General features: G+C 38.2%; 1 protein-coding gene across 1 annotated transcript in view; it reads left to right on the top strand.

Annotated features, from left to right (window-relative positions):
* The window catches only part of CAPZA1 (capping actin protein of muscle Z-line subunit alpha 1), a 51544-nt gene extending 36634 nt beyond the window's left edge, over positions 1-14910 (top strand). The window contains exons 6-10 of the mRNA XM_047785002.1: positions 3429-3508; positions 4154-4232; positions 9933-10004; positions 12454-12516; positions 13276-14910. Coding sequence (XP_047640958.1) covers positions 3429-3508; positions 4154-4232; positions 9933-10004; positions 12454-12516; positions 13276-13416 — 435 coding nt within the window. The 3' untranslated portion in view covers positions 13417-14910. The remainder of the gene's footprint in view (positions 1-3428; positions 3509-4153; positions 4233-9932; positions 10005-12453; positions 12517-13275) is intronic.
* The last annotated feature ends 2990 nt before the right edge of the window (positions 14911-17900 follow it).

The raw sequence follows: 17900 nt of genomic DNA, 5'->3' as shown, positions 1-17900 counted from the left end.
TAAAATCCCAGTTACCTACCTTTGTCTTTATTCATGAGCAAATTGCCTTACACCCATCAAAAAACTTTTTACAGAGGTACTTCTAATAGTTTGAATGATTTCATTGGATAGTCAAAACTATTTGAACTGAACAATTTTTTTAAAAGTCAAGGGTGAATTTGACTTTCTTTTAATACCTCTTTGTGGGAACAATAGAAAATTTAATTCTGTCATTTCTCCTTTGTAAAATTGTGACTATTAAAAACATTGATTAGAAATATTAATGCATATAAAGTGCTTTAAAAGTGCCTGACACAAAGTAAGCTCTGCATAAATGGTACTTATTATTGTTATATATTTGATTTGGTTTTGTTCTTGTTTTTTGTTTTAAATACAAATGGAGAAAACGCATCACGATGTACAGAATTCCATTTTGGAACCTAGTATTACAAAGGGAGACATGACACACCCTCTTTTAGAAATTGACTGTTCGTTTCTAAATATACTTTGAACTTATTTGTTAACCTGTTCAGAATTTGTCACTACTCATTTTTTTATCTTTTTTTTTTTTCTTCAGGGCTGCACCCACGGCATATAAAGGTTCCCAGGCTAGGGGTAGAATCAGAACTATAGCTGCCAGCCTACGCCACAGCCATAGCAATGCCAGATCCAAGCCGAGTCTGCAACCTACACCACAGTTCACAGCAACACCAGATCCTTAATCTGTTGAGTGAGGCCAGGGATCGAACCCTCAACTTCATGGTTCCTAGTTGGATTCGTTTCCGCTGTGCCACAACGGGAACTCACTACTCATTCTTAATTTGGAGAGCCTCCACACTGAGGACTGCTACCCTACTGTGTCCTTTTCTCACTTCCAATAGTTAAAAAATGAGCTACAGAAAGTCATGGAATTATTCTAACAGTGTTTCATTCTCAGCTCTTCTGCTTAGTAATTTTTTTTGTAAGATTTTTTATTTTTTCTATTATAGTTGATTTACAATGTTCTGTCAATTTCTACTGTACAACAAATTAACCCAGTCATGCATATATATATGCATTCTTTTTCTCACATTTTCCTCTATCATGTTCCATCACAAGTGACTAGACACAGTTCCCTGTGCTACATAGCAGGATCTCATTACTTATCTACGTGCTTAGTAATTCTTAATTTGATCTCAGTAGTCCCTGATATTTTCGATATGCAGTTGATCCTTGAACAATGTTAGAGGCACCAACTCGTGCAGTTGAAAATTAAGTATAATTTATAGTAGACCCTGCATATCTGCAGTTTGTTTGTATCTACAGTTCTGCATCTGAGGATTCACCCAACCCAGAATTCATCCAGTGGCAGATCATGTAGTACTATAGTATTTACTGTTGAAAAAAATCTTTGTGTAAGTGGACCCGTGTAGTTCAAACCCATGTTGTTCATGGGCCAACTATACTATGTTCCAACTGACGTGAAATCTTTTTATTCCTCTTTCCACACTCAGAAATCTTCCCTTTCTTCCTCTTCTTCCATTCTTCTGAGGAAGAAGGATCCATATGTTCATTTCATACTATCCTGTCTACTTCAAGATATCTAATTGTGACTTTGTTTTCTCTTCCAATGTAGTTCTCTTTACCTCAAAACATTTTTATTTCTTCTGTCCTTTTAAGCAGGATGGAGGGTGAGGGGGGAACATTTCTTCAGTTATAATAGTAATTCCTATAAGTTACTTCTCTTCTCTTTCTACCTTGCCCTTCTTTCCTCTCCCTTTCCTGTCTCCTGTACAGCCAAACCAGGGAGCATTCTGCTCCTACTAGTGCCTTCCTCATTACCTATCCATTGCTTAACCCTATGAATTTTGGCTTCAGTCCCTATTCTATAGACACTGCTCTCTGAGGCTACTTATGGCTCCTGAATTTCCTGACCTGGGGTCCTTTTCTTAAAAGGTTCTTGACTTTTGTATGGCATTTCACACTGAGGCCAACCAGCTACTTCCAGAAATGATCTTTTCTTAAACTGTTGTGTCAGTATTCTTTAATTATTCTTATTCTATCTCTATTTATTTCTTCTCCCCTACTTTTTAACTGTAGGCATTCCTCATTGCTGCTTTTTTTCTCTCTTGAAAACTTGTAGTTTAAGATAGGGAAAGTTACAGAATTTGGTGTCAGAAAAGCAGTGGGGGAGTTCCCGTTGTGGCTTAGCAGGTTATGAGCCCGACTGGTACCCATGAAGATGTGGGTTTGGTCCCTGGCCTCGCTCAGTGGGTTAAGGATCCAGCGTTGCCATGAGCTATAGTATAGGTCGCAGACATGGCTTGGATCCTTTGTTGTTGTGGCTGTGGTGTAGGCCGGCAGCTGCAGCTCTGATTTAGCCCCTAGCCTGGGAACTTCCATATGCCATAGGTGCAGCCCTAAAAAGTGGGGGGGAAAAGAAAAAAGAAAAGCAGTGGGTTCAGGTTCTATCTCAACTACTTTCTGAATGACCTTGGTCAAGTAGCTCTATGAACTTCAGCTTTGTCATCTGTAGATAATAACAGTGTATTTCAGTATATCAGAGCAAAAGGAAAGTACATATAAAAACATTTTGTGGACTATAAAGCATTCCCCCCCCGCCCCCCCGCCCAGTGGTCACATTTTTGTTCCTCTCTCCTACACTAAGGAACACTTAGTGTTTCTGACTCTTAGCTGGATATCTCCATCTGAATTTTCCCATTTGTCAGTGACACCACCATCTTTCTAGTCATTCAAGCGTGCAAGTACTTTGGCTCCTTCCTTACAGACTTGCCTTTCATTTGCAGTATATTGCCAGACTTGATTGTGCTTCTCCATCTGATACCCAGTGATAACTACCCTAATTTACTGCCTGGATTAATTCTTTGGCCTCCTAACTTTCAACTTTTTTCCATTTTACCCTCTCCTCCAATATTGATTATTCTCCCAAAATAATACTTATGGTAATGTTGTTTTGGTATCTGTCCATTGCTTGTAGAATATAGTCATTTTCTTACCTTACATCTACTACTACATGACCTAAATATGCCATCCTGTATTATCTCCCACAAGTCTACTTCACACATACCCTCTAACCTGACAAAACTACTTACCATTCAGTCATTCACCGAACCAGCCCTATTTCCTTCCTGAACTATTTATTCGTCTTTATTTTGTCTCTGTTTATCATAATCTTATTTATCTTGTAAGGCCCAGCCCAACTGGGACATCTCTTGTACCCTAAACCAGGAGCGGTATTTCTCTATTAATTATACCACTGTCTCTTCTAGAAATTAGCATGTTGTGCTTTCTGTTCATATTGCATGAACCCTTGTAAGCTCATCCCATTTGACTCTTTATCTTACCCAAAGATTGAGCATACTAAACGTGCTAAATCCTTGGGGATCTGATAGTGTTTGTTGTTTAAATATGTTTTCTTAAGTCTTAACCTTTTTTTTTTTTAATAATAGGTTTATGCTAAAAATATTGATGGGCAGCAGACCATTATTGCATGTATTGAAAGCCACCAATTTCAGCCTAAAAACTTCTGGTAAGAAAGTATATGTTCTCTTCTTTTTTAATCTAATTTATATTGGAAAGAAACCAAACTAGCAGTTGAGACTTGGTTTTTAGCAGTCCATCACCTTAACCACTTGGCTACCTCGTCCCACGAGATTTAGTTTTTAATCTAACTAGCTTGGGATAAGTTATTTGACATAGAGGCTTTAGTTCCCTACCTGAAAAATGAGGGATTTGGACATAATCATTTAGATTTCTGCTAATTCTAAGGCTTTATAATCTATCTTTAAAAATTACTCTTACATTGAGTGAGAATAAGTGATTAATGAAGTAAGTATCCAGTGGAAAGTATGAGTTTTACTTGGGTTTAGTTAATAATACTTGAGTTAATTGCACAACTCAGTGGCCCATCCGTTTGTGGAAGAGCCTCCCATGAACAGAATAGGCATGGTTTTCTACCCTAAGATTAAAAAAAATGAAAAATGAAAGAATAACTTAGAAAAGGCTTATGTATATAAGCCACTTGAATACATATTTGAGCAGATAGAGCCTTGTGTTTGTTAAACTGTAAATGATTGGTTTATGTTACTTTCCTCTTTCCCAAATCCTCTGCCTCAGTGGCAAACCATCTCTTTCTTACTGCTAATTCTACAGTATTGTGTGTGTGTTTTAATAGGAATGGTCGTTGGAGATCGGAGTGGAAGTTCACCATCACACCACCTACAGCCCAGGTGGTTGGAGTACTTAAGATTCAGGTGAGATCCCAACTGTTAATAGGCCATGTTAAAGCATCAGATCTTTAAAACAAACATGCAAATTGGTACTTGCTCGGATATTAGAAATAAGGAACAACTATATGTAGATGCAAAGGGAGATCGATGGTGAATAGAAATAGAAGCCTTCTTCCTCGGGAAGTACTATCGTTAAACAGAGAGTGCTCTTCTGGGTTGATAAAGGGTAGTCATGTGACGTGTACTGCTTGCTTGTTTCTTTCAAAGATAACCAAAGAGCTTTCCAGGAATTATCAAACAGCAGTTCTCAGAAAGAAGAAAACAATTAATTAAAAGTATACATATATGTGTATGTCTGATTCACTTTGCTGTAAACCTGAAGCTAATACATTGTAAATCAATTCTACCATGATAAAGTGGTTTTAAAAATTATTAAGAAGTGGAGTTCCCGTCGTGGCACAGTGGTTAATGAATCCGACTAGGAACCATGAGGTTGCAGGTTCGATCCCTGGCCTCACTCAGTGGGTTAAGGATCCCGCATTGCCGTGAGTGTGGTATGGGTCGCAGATGCGGCTTGGATTCCATGTTGCTGTGGCTGTGGCGTAGGCCGGTGGCTACAGCTCTGATTAGACCCCTAGACTGGGAACCTCCATATGCCACGGGAGCGGCTCAAGAAAAGGCAGAAAGACAAAAAAAATAAAAATAAATAAATAAAAAATATAATAAAAATTATTAAAAAGTGATTATATAGCAGCTACTATAATTAGCATCTTTTATGTATATAATCTCATTTAAATTTATACATATATATTTAAAGTTAATTAACTCTTAGTTCTGAAGAAAGCTACATGAATGGACTTGTGTTGTTTGGGTTTTGGTTTTTTTTTACAGTAATGACTGGAAGTTTTAAATTAAGTAAATAAAACTGGAACTAGAGATAATGGCCAAGTGTGATTAACCAAGCAGAGTAGATTTCTAATGCTGGTGTCAGGACAGATAGTAAGGTGAGTAAGAAGCTTGTTGGAGTTCCCTGGTGCCACAGCAGATTAAGGATGCAGCATTGTCACTGCCGTGGCTTGGGTTGTTCTGTGGCATGGGTTTGATCCATGGTCCAGGAACTTCCGAATACTGTAGCTGCTGCAAAAAAAAAAAAAAAGCTTATTAATTCACTTGATGCCTATCTGGATTGAAGTCTTTTGATATCCTAACAAGTTGACTTTAAAAACTCATAGTAAAGAGTTCCCATCGTGGCGCAGTGGTTAACAAATCTGACTAGGAACCACAAGGTTGCGGGTTCGATCCCTGGCCTTGCTCAGTGGGTTAAGGATCCGGCGTTGCCGTGAGCTGTGGTGTAGGTTGCAGACGCGGCTCAAATCCCACATTGCTGTGGCTGTGGCGTAGGGCAGCGGCTTCAGCTCCCATTAGTCCCCTAGCCCGGGAACCTCCATATGCCGTGGGAAGCGGCCCTAGAAAAGGCAAACACACACACACACACACACACACAAAACTCATAGTGATTAATTCTTAAGCCTAACACTAAATTTAGATTAAACAGTTACTAATAACTGAGAGGATCAGTACCTAATTTTACCTCTATTATATTGTGGTAAGTCTGGCTTTAATAACCATTAGCAAGAGTTGCCTTTTTAAACTTTTTATTTTTTTCCATTATAGTTTTTTTTAATGGTTTTTATAAGTTGCCTTTTTTTAATGTACCATTTAACCAAAACACACATAGTAGATGTCCTCTGTACCCACTCTTTTCACATGTAGTGATAACCTCCTGCTACAAGTAGCTGCACTCCTCTTCCTGGAAGCTTTTTCTAGCTGCAGGGGCATGCCCAGCTCAGATGAGGCAAGTTGGAAGTGTTAAGCTCACAGCTCTAGAGCAGCCCTTAGTGCCACAGAAGCTGTTGAGTAAATAGGCCAGCTTCTTCACCCCTTAGGTGTGACAACTCTACAGCATGTTCTGCATAGTCTTCCAGAGTCCAATGCTAGAAGCCATAATGTGCTCATTAATGCACCTCTAGCACTTTCTTGCCCTCTCTGTCTCACTTCTTCAGTCCCTACCAGTGCTTCCTGAGATTATCTCCCAAATAAACTAATTTTTTTCAAATATTTATCCCTGAGGTCTGTTTCTGGAGGAGCCCAACCTAAGACAATGTACCGTTTTATATGTTGACTATGTCTAGGAGTAGCCCTGTGCTCTAGACAGCTTGTAATTGTGGCATCAGCATTAACCTGCAGCTTACTATAAATTTGTGCTAGGATTCATTTTCCTTCTAGAAAGAAATATAACTTGTGTTCCAGCTTTGCCAAGGCAAACCTATAAATTAAATAGTACACATCACAGAGGTTTCTGATAAGAATTTTACAGCAGGGCCCAGCACTCAGACATCATTTTTACCTTTTAACAACAGGTTGTAAGATCACACTTTGGGGAGAGGCTTACTTCATTTCTGTTTCTTTTAAAAATCAGAGTGGGAGCTATTTGGAAAAGTCATTAATATATTTAGCCCTTTGGTTATTCTGTAAGCAACAGGATAGCTCTGGGAAGACAGTTTTTCTGAGGATTTATGCTGATAATAGTGATGTTGAAATTTTTACTAGCACATGAAACCTGGAAAAGGTCTTGTCATTTTTGGTGACTGTGAAGCTGGGGAGATCTTAGTAAGCCCACAGATTGACTCCTCCCCTAAGCCCCTGAGTAAAACAGTTTAATTCCACCTCTAATCACCCCCAGAAAAAAAGAGAAAGTTTTGCTTTGAGACAAGTTAAAGCTTAAAATTAATTTGTCATTAATATATTAGATAGTGAAATTGATATTTTTTAGAATTTTCAGTTGAATTCATAAGCCTTACCTATTTATGATTTACTTGTCTTACCTATATTCCTATCCATGTCCAAGTTCTTAAACATAATAGAAGTTCAAGCCAATTGCATAGTCTAATCTTAGACAAAAAAGATGTACCCTGTGTATCTCCTTCCTTCAGATGGAGTCTGAGATATGTTTCAAATATGCAAGTTCTCTTTTCTTTTCTGCATTTTTTTTTATAAATCCTCTGTCCTATTTGTACTCACTTCCCTTCTTAGTGTTCTTTTCAACCTTTGGACTAGGAGTTTCTTAGTTAAAAAACAATCAAAAAAAGCTAGTGTTCTGGTGTGACCCACTTGTATTTTAAATATCTTTGTCATTGTCTATTAGAATTTTAGTCTTTGGAGTTCCTGTTCAGCGGGATGAACCCAAATAAGGATCTGTGAGGTTCCAGGTTCGATCCCTGGCCCCCGCTCAGTGAGTTAAGGATTCAGCTTTTCCATGAGCTGTGGTGTAGGTCACAGACATGGCTCAGATCTGGCGTGGCTGTGGCTGTATGTAGGCCAGCAGCTGCAGCTCCAATTCAGCCCCCAGCCTGGGAATTTCTTTGTGTCGCAGGTGCAGCCCTGGAAAAAAAAAAAAAAGGAATTTTAGCCTTTATACGTCATCATTATTTAGGCCAGTCTTTTTTGTCCAAATCTTTGTTCTAATTTTTGCATGTAATTACTACAGGTCTTTGTCAGCTCCCTCCTTTTCAGGTGTATTGTTAAATTGTCTTTTCCTCTTTAACCTTTTTTAGAAACCAAAAAATGAGGAGTTCCCTTGTGACACAGTTAAAGGAACCGGTGTTGCCACAGTAGTGGCTTGGATCACTTCTCTGGCACAGTTTCAATCCCTGGCCAGGGAACTTCTAGGCATGGCCAAATAAATAAATAAATAAACAAACAAAAATTTAAACAAACAGAAAGCCAAAATGAAATTTCAGGGAGTTGATCGGGTATGGAAATACTAGTTTCTCTTGCCCATCTGGACAGAGCTATTTGTCCTCATTAAGGTAGACCCCTATTTTTGTCCCTTAATGTTCATGTTGCCTAGGGAAGTCCTTTTGTTGCCAGTAGGGTCAGAGTTTCTACCTACATGGAGCTTGGCTCTTTTTAGTCCCTTCTAATGATATCTTAGAAAAGTAAGTCCCTAACAAGACAATTTGCTTCTTCCTAGAATAGGGAATTTTTAACTTTTGACAAAACACAGCACTGAGAAGCATTATGCATGTTGGATAAGGTTTTAGTTCTGGAATTTGATAGCTCCTCCTCCAACTAGATATATGAACATGGATAAGTTATTAAATTGCTTCAAGCCTCGGTTTCCTCATCTGTAAAACAGGGTTAATGGCAGTCCTATCTCAGAGTTTTTGTAGAGATTGAGATAAATAATAAGTAAAATGTTTTGTATAGTGCGTAACACACAGTAAGGACTCAATAAATAATAGCTATAATAGTGTAGATTATTGCCTCTTCTCTGCTTAGTCTCTAAAAAATTCCTTTTTGTTCAAATATCCCCTGGTGTTATAGATTAGATGAAGGGAAGAGGTATAACCTGGACTACCATTCCAGCATTATACTCTTAATTTCAGCTCCCTCCACTTTATTTTCTTCATAACACAATCTAATTTTTCTTAAATATTCCTTTTCCCTGAATCCCCAGTAAAGTCTGAATTCTTAACATGGTTTATAAACGATTTGTTCCGCACAGTCTATCTACAACTTGATAGCAGGATCTTCTGCCACACTCCCCTCCACACATACCCATTTGCAGGGAGTTCTTTGTTCTTCCCTAAACTAAACCAGTTGTGCTCTATCCCCTTGCTTGATACCCTTTTCTACCTTATTCACATAGCCTGTTCTCAAAACCTTGCTCAAATGAACTTAACAAAAGGATACTTTCATCCTATTCTATATGGCCAATTTGTAGCCATGTTAAAGTGACTGACTCTCTCTTCCAAGTGCTAAAACTTCCTGAGCCTTATTACTTCTCCTTGAATGGTTAGTGTGTCTCTTGTGTAACCCTCCTTCTTGCTACTTGTTATCATAATTGCAGCACCCTACTTTACCTTATATCCTCAGAACTGCTTTTGTCTTAATTATTTTTATAACCTGATTTACCAATAGAATGTTTATTTTACAGTCCTGTCCTTTTTTTTTTTTGTCTTTTTTTTCTTTTTAGGGCTGCACCCTCACCATATGGAGGTTTCCAGGCTGGGGATTCAGTCGGAGCTACAGCTTCCGGCCTATGCCACAGCCATAGCAACACCAGATCTAAGCCACATCTGCAACCTACACCACAGCTCAGGGCAACGCCAGATCCTTAACCCACTGAGCAAGGCCAGGAATCAAACCCACAACCTCATGGTTCCTAGTCAGATTCGTTTCTGTTGCACCATGATGGGAATTCCCAGTCCTGTCGTTAACCCTCAGTTAAGCTTTTCCTGCACCTAGTCAGGTCTGCATAACCAATATTGATGATAATGTATGTGGAGAAATGTTTAAAGGACCAGGATCCATTAAAATTTCTTGGATTTCACAGCAGAATACTAATATTCATTGATTTTATTTTAATTTTTTATACTTTTAAGAGTCGAGTCGTAAGATCTTTGTATTCACAGTGCCTGAAATGAATAAGCGCATAATAAATGTTGTTTATTAGTTAATAATCAGTTTTCTCTGCTAAGGAAAGATAATTCTTAAATTTAAATGTTCTGTGAATTTTAACCACCACTGTAAATTGCCATTGGTTATATTAATTATTTGTTCAGAGTTGGTAAGATTGGGGCTGGCTTAAGGCATGAATCTTTTCTCTAAGCAATGTTTCTATGTGACCTACATATAACTTGCTCAAACATTGTCTCACAGGTTCACTATTATGAAGATGGCAATGTTCAGTTGGTTAGTCATAAAGACGTACAGGATTCAGTAACTGTTTCGGTGAGTGTGAATATTTAATTTGTCTTGTTTTTCTTTAAAAAGATTAGTTTTGATTCTGAATACTGATTCTGCCATTTAGAAATTCGGCTTGTTATCAATGCTTTGATTTTGGCAACTTACAATAGTATATAACGAAACAGCTTTGTTGGTTGGTTTGATTTTAGTTCATAGTCTGACCCAGAATAGTGATACTGGCTTTACAGAATTCAAACTTCTTTCTCTTTCTCAGTTGTGAGATTTACTGAAGGACCTCAATATCTTCAATAATAAATACCAGGAGGAAGGAAAGTTTGCCAAACTAAACCCTATAGGGTTTATCATTCATACATTCATATCATTAGAGAAACTGAACATTTTTAGAAGTAATTCAATTAAAAAGTATTGTGTTCTATAGTTGGAAAGAAGGGACATAATTTTTCATGCATTCATAGTACTTCTTTATATTCCTAGAAGTTATCGAGCATTTGCAAATAAGCTTTTGCTTACGTATCAGTATTTACCTTAGTTGAAATTAAAATTGAGAAATGTTAAAAATATACTTAGTAATTTAAAAATAACAATAACAAACCCATTGCTTGTTAATTTAAATAACACTTTCCCTAGAAAAGGTATATTTTCCAAAACAAAATTAGTGAAAAGAATATTGTCACTGATTTACATTTTCAGTGTGTAATGTCTGACTTAATAAAATGGATTCTCGTGTGCTTTACATATTAGCCCTCAAATTAATAAAGTCATCATGTATCATATAGCTTTTCTGAAACTGCATTGTATACACATGAGAGTAAGAATGAAAAAGGCAAGTAACTATGTCTTTGTATTATTATGAATTTTTTTTTTTTTTGACTCTTTGAAAGCATCTTGAGATGCTACCCTGGGATTAAATCCTACCCTTTTTAATTGTTTTACCTAATTGTGAAAGAAAGAGATGAAATTTATTTTGTACCCCAATCATGTAAAGTAGAATGTGATTGGTTGGCTTAGCATCATAAGTAACAAATGGAGGAGTCTGTGAACTTAAAGTATATGACTAATACGTCTGAGGGCATTGTTTATATTTATATCATTGTTAAACCGAGATATTTTCAAGGCATAAAAATTTCAAGACTTTATGATGTCTTTGGGGCATATTGTAATAGATTGGAAAGAAGCATGAAGCATGGTTTTTGGTTTTGGGTTTTTTTGTTTTTTTGTTTTCTTTTGTCTTTTTGAGGGCCGCACCCATGGCATATGGAGGTTCCCAGGCTAGGGGTCCAATCGGAGCTACAGCTGCCGGCCTACACTACAGCCACAGCAACGCCAGATCCGAGCCGTGTGTTCGACCTTCACCACAGCTCACGGCAACACCGGATTCTTAACTCACTGAGCAAGGCCAGGGAATGAACCCGCAATCTCATGGTTCCTAGTTGGATTCGTTTCCACTGCGCCACAACAGGAATTCATGAAGCATGGGTTTTTTTGCTCAAGACCTGGATTGGGATCCCATCTTTTTTTTTTTTTTTTTTTTTTTATCTTTTTAGGGCCGCACACTCGGCATATGGAGGTTCCCAGGCTAGGGGTCAAATCAGAGCTGTGGCCACCAACCTATGCCACAGCCACAGCAGCGTCTGCAACCTGTATCACTGCTCACAGCAGCACCGGATCTTTAACCCACAGAGGGAGGCCAGGGATCAAACCAACAATCTCATGGTTCCTGATTATATTCGTTTCTGCTGCACCACGATGGGAACTCCCTGGATCCCATCTTTATGATTCAAAAGCTGTGTACTTTTGGTTAAGTCACTTAAGAGAATTTTGTTTTATCAACTGCTAAATGGAAATGGTAATAATAGCAGATCTGTGGAGTTCCCCCTGTTGTGCAGTGGGTTAAGAATCCAGCATTGCCTCAGCTGTGGCATAGGTCGCAACTGCAGCTTGGATTCAATCCTTGGCCCTGGAACTTCCATATGCCTCAGGTGTGCCCAATAATAATAATAACAATAACATCTGCTCCACAGGGTTGTTATGAGAATCAAAGAAGGTAATGTTTTGGGGAACAATTGAAAAACTAAATTGTTAACAAATGTTAGTAAAGATGGATTTACTTTTTTTTTTTTTTTGGTCTTTTGTCTTTTTAGGGCTGCACCTGTGGCATTTGGAGGTTCCCAGGCTAGGGGTCGAATTGGAGCTAGATCTGGCAGCCTACGCCACAGCCACAGTAACTCCAGATCCAAGCTGTGTTTGCAGCCTACACCGTAGCTCACAGCAACACCGGATCCTTAACCCACTGAGTGAGGCCAGGGATCAAACCTGCATCCTTATGGATACTAATCAGATTCATTTCCAGTGAGCCACGACGGGAACTCCAGACTTACTTTTTAGTGTCTTTTTATTCACTGCTTACTGAATTTTATTCACTGCTTAGGAACTTTAAAAATTTCTTATTTTCCCCTCCTCCTCTCTCCATTAGAATGAAGCCCAAACTGCCAAGGAGTTTATTAAAATCATAGAGCATGCAGAAAATGAGTATCAGGTAAGATGTTTGAAACTGATTTTTCTAAATCTAGTGCCTTATTGTTTTGCTTTTAACATAGTTAAACTTCTCTGTCCTTTTAAAGTAAATACACATGTTGTTCAGTGTTACTCAGTGTGGAGAGTTTGCAGACTTTGTAACTGCATTCTGGTTACAATCAAGGTTTTGGCATTGGAAGGTACTACACATTTCCCCCACTATCCCAAAGTAGAGTGTTCCTATGAAACTTTTCCTAAGACCAAACGGGGGTAAAGTGAAGAAGCAATTAATTACCTTAGGACATATCTTGCTATCAGACGCACAAAATAAATTAAGATACAGCACAGATAACCACAGACACAGTTCAGAGCCCTGGCTTGCATTGTGTTCAGATGCTGAGTATAGTTCTTGGGGAAGGAGCTTGATGGGGCCATTGTCATTGCTCAGGGTGTGCCCAGCCCCTAACCTCACTGCAAAACAAATTTTCAGTGCTTTGGTAAAAGTAAAGCAATGGAAAGCAAACTTTGGAAAAGCAGGGGTTGGGGGACCGAGGTGGGTACTTATATAGACCTAGTTTTAGAAATAATATAGGCAAAAAAAAAAAAAGAAATAATATAGGTTTCTTGACCTCCTTCAGAGATTGGAGAGAAGCTTACTAGAAATATTATGGCATATATGTCCTTAAGGGACTCAAGCATGTTCTTTGGCTACAGAGTTACTTTCCTATTCACAACCATGGGGTCTCTGTTCAAACAGTGTATCTTCAATTATCTGTTGCAGACAGCAATTAGTGAAAACTATCAAACAATGTCAGACACCACATTCAAGGCCTTGCGCCGGCAACTTCCAGTGACCCGCACCAAAATCGACTGGAACAAGATACTCAGCTACAAGATTGGCAAAGAAATGCAGAATGCTTAAAGGCTGAACGTATGATTCTTCAATACATGGAAAGAAAGGATTCAGCGTGTGGTCTTATGATAAATAAGTGATTTATAAACAAGAGCGATATTTTGCTAGGGCTTTCAAAGTTAACAGGTTTTCTAGCCTCACGGAATACTGTTGAACATATAGCATTGTCTTTATTCTTTTGTGTTTTCCGCCTTGTGATTTTCTTTTTTCACTATATCTACTTGTAAATCCTTTGTTTGTTTTTCTAATTTCTTTTTAAATTCTGCCACATTTAATGATGGGGAGAGAGATCTATCCTGGGGTCATTTTACTGTTTTGAAAATTTTCCTAGCCATGAAGCCCTGTTACTGATAGAGACAGGTAATATGTTCAGTACTTTTCTATCCCATCCTTCAAAACACTTCTGGTACTTCAGTGGTTTTTACTGATCGACCAATAGCTAAAGAGGCTATGCTGCAAACTGTAACTGAATGGAAGACACATTCATCCTTCTCCCTCCAATTGCTTTGATCATCATTTTTAACATCTCATAACTAGTTTTCAAACATTTGGATTGGGGTTTTTCGGGTCCATTTTGGAGGCAAAGGAAGTTTTCTGGAAATTCCATTACAGCCAGCTTCTCTGAGGAAGTTGTTTTTAAATCCAAAGACTTGAACCACATTCCTTGCATATGTACGTGTTTGCTTTCTTTCCCTTCCCTTATTGTCTCCCTCCCATTTAGTACCATTATAGTTATAGACGTGCATTTTTTAGAAGAGTTCTACTCATTTATTATTATTTTTTTAATATTCAAAAACTGCTGACATACTAGGGATATAGTAGAGTATAAAACTTGAAGAAATGCAGATATTGAAGGAATTACAGGTATCTTGTGCTTTAATACTTTGTGGCAGGATTGTACTATAAGCAAATGAATCAAACAGCTGTGTGAATCACAAACAAAAACTAAAAATGAACCAAAGTGAAACGGATAACTTTCAGGCAGTATCTTTCTATTGTAACCTGTTATTTAAGGGAATACTAGTGAATTGTTCTAAATAGGATGTAAAACTTGTTCCAAATTACTCTTCCTCAGTCTGCCTGCCAACTCAAGTGTAACTGTGATATAGTAACCCTTTCCAGCTTTACTGGCAGGTGTAGGTGTGATCTCAGAATACACAGGTGACGTAGATATGATATGACAACTGGTAATGGTGGGTTCATTTACATTGTTTACACTTCTATGACCAGGCCTTAAGGGAAGGTCAGTTTTTTAAAAACCAAGTAGTGTCTTCCTCCAAATACATGTCAAAAAAGAAGGGTGTTTGTGCTTCAGCTTTGTTTTTGCTCAGTAATACAGTCAAGCAAGAGTTTGTTTCCAAGTGACCTGTTGAGCTGTGTAAGCATTTTTGTTTATTTCAAATAAAATATATTTGTATTATTTGTCATTCATACTATCCATCCATACCACATTATCCTCTGTATCAGGTAGTCCAATAGAAATATACCTGTTTTGTTCTTAAATTGTCTGAGTCTCCTTTTTGAGCCATCTCCAGCCTTTGTGATCAAGGTAAGATGTGAGACTGATCTTATTTGATAAGAATATTCAAGCTTTCTGAAAGTGGTTTCTACCTTTAAGTACAACAGATTTGATGACTATCCAAAGACTTGCAAAGAACAGCTCGGTTTTTTTTTCTTTTTAGCAATTTTTCTATGGATCCTAAAGTACACTCAGTGGCTACTGGTGGTTCAAAGGATTGGTCTTGCGTTTTCCATTTCTTTCAAAAAGAAAAATCTACTCTATCTTCTCTACCTGTCACTCAAAAAGCAAGGCCCAAGTAGTTAAGAGTTACTAGGCAGGAGGTAGGAATGAAAGAATACCTGTACCTTGAACTTGGGTAATATTTCATATCTACTTAATTCTTTTTTTTTTTTGTCTTTTTGTCTTGTTGCCATTTTCTTGGGCCACTCCCACGGCATATGGAGGTTCCCCAGGCTAGGGGTCCAATCAGAGCTGTAGCCGCCGGCCTACGCCACAGCCGCAGCAACGCCAGATCTGAGCCGAGTCTGCAACCTACACCACAGCTCACAGCAAGGCCAGGGATAGAACCTGCAACCTCATGGTTCCTAGTGAGATTCGTTAACCACTGAGCCACAATGGGAACTCCCCATATCTACTTAATTCTAAATGCTGCTTTCCTTCCATATGGATCTAACTTACCTACAGACATGTTGGAAAGGCTTTTATTCTGTTTCCCAATAGAGAGCCAGAGAAATTTCAGTGCTTCACTCTCCATTCATGGCCAGTTCAAATCCCTACCCTTTCGAGGGACATTTAGGTATACTGCACTATGTATTTATACTGCAAACAGAACCAAACATTATGATCTCTGCCTTTGACTTATAACCCCATCAAGCTGCCCCATTAATGTCCTTAGCCCATATAGACTTGTAAAGACTCTTAATCTCTTGGCCATCGAAAGTCCTTGATTTCTTGTATATTTGGGTGGAAGTCAACCCTCCTTGCTAAGTCCTACAGATATCTCCTGACTTCCCTAGCTTCCTTCAGCAGAATATTTGCTTGAATTGTATCTGTTTTATCACATGTTGAAATCAACCTCTGGTATCCTAGGGCAAATGTTTCTGGCCGGAGGGAAAGGAGTTTTGTGTGAGGCCTCACTCCTGTATTGGAGTTTGAAATTACACTGTTGAATACCATTTCTTTTGTGCCTGGATGGTCGTGCTTCTGTTAGTTGCCTAGTTCTTGTGCCTGTTCTGTTTTATAATCTAGAACTTTGATGCTAGACTCAATCTAGGTTCATGAGATATTTGGCAGACCTTGGCACATTCTTTCTCTAAACTCCTAAAAAGACTGATAAAATCCAAATGACAATTTATAATTTAAATAGAACTACTAAGCTACTTACTTGGGAAATCAAAGAAAGAAAGGAAGATTGGTAAATATGGAACAAAACTGGATAGTCTGCTAAGTTGAGCTAATTAAATTCTCCCTTGAATAGAGTATATTTAAAAAAAAAAGTAGATCTAAGTCCTCTGAGGGCAGAAACCAATTGTATCAAAAAGCATTCTGTTATATATATGAATATACAAAAAATATATACAGTTGATCTTCATTCACTGTGGTTTTGTTCTGCAAAGTTGCCAGCAAACACTAATTAGCACATACTGAAATATGTAGAGGGATACAGAGTTGGGTTCCTGCAAGCTTCTGGTCACAACATTTTTGTCATCTGATCAATACATAATCTTGTTTTACATGTTTCTATTTAAATCAGCTTACTTAATATTCATTTTTTATTAACATTGAACTCATGGCTAATAGCACTCTTAACTCATGCTTGAGCAAAGCTTATCTAACATAGGAATTTTCTCTGTGAGGAACATCACAGCCTTCTTGTACTTAGGAACACTAAACAGCATGTCGGCACTACCTAGGCTTGGGGGCCACTTTCACCAGGGAAATCACCAACAAAAAGCACAAAAAGGGTGTTTGTTTATAATACAAGCTGAACAAGAAAACAGCACATGGCCTTGTTCTACTTCAGCTGAGAACATGCACATTGGGCAGCTCAAAATTTTCCTGCCACTCTATACATCCACAAATGACTAGAAGTGCTACTAGGGTTAATTTGGAGGTTACAAATTTTAGGGAGTAGGTAAATTTTGCAAGTACAGAATCTGCACATAATGAAGGTCAATTGTACCAGCCACAGCAATTCCTTTGGTCTATGGTAGACCAATTTTAGTATTTCAGTTTAAGGGCTATTTCTAGTTGCCTTTGGGAGTACAGTCTTGGCCAAATACGCAAAGTTAGAAATTCAAATGTTGAACTGTAGAATCTGAGTAACTACAGAATAATGAAAATTATGGAAAAAACAGCACATTTAACACTCTCCAAAGTAGTTATCAGGGGAGGTGAGGCTGTAGGTTTGTTTCAGTAATGTTGCTGGCCAGAGTTAACTTTCAGACTGCCTTCAGTCCTACTTAGACCCATACTAAAATCAACCTTATTAAAGTTAGATTCTTCTAAGTGCAGATGAATTTGGGGAAGACTTCAAGAAAGTGAGACCTGAGCTTGTCGTGAAAGGTAAGAAGGAAGACCATTCTAGACATCTGCAGTGAAACAACAATTACAACTCCGAGTAGATTTTTTCCAGATGACACTGGTTTAGAGAGGTTCCCTGTAACAAAAGCCACATGACATCACATCTTCACCCAAGTCTTTACTATCTGTGTATTTTTTGTGGTTTTTTTGTTGTTTTTGGCTTTTTAGGTGGAAGTTCCCAGGCTAGGGGTCAAACAGAGATACAGCTGCTGGCCTACACCACAGTTCACTGCAACACCAGATCTTTAACCCACTGAACAAGGCCAGGGATCGAACCCGCAACCTCATGGTTCCTAGTCGGATTTGTTTCTGCTGCACCAGGACAGGAACTCCTATCTGTGTATATTTTAAGAACCTCCAGGAGATAGCATAATCAGAGAAGGGGGAG

The sequence above is a fragment of the Phacochoerus africanus genome, chromosome 6, assembly GCF_016906955.1.
Source record: "Phacochoerus africanus isolate WHEZ1 chromosome 6, ROS_Pafr_v1, whole genome shotgun sequence".
Lineage (NCBI taxonomy): Eukaryota > Metazoa > Chordata > Mammalia > Artiodactyla > Suidae > Phacochoerus > Phacochoerus africanus.
The sequence above is the reverse complement of the archived record's forward strand: the minus strand, read 5'-3'. Positions and strand labels throughout refer to the sequence as shown.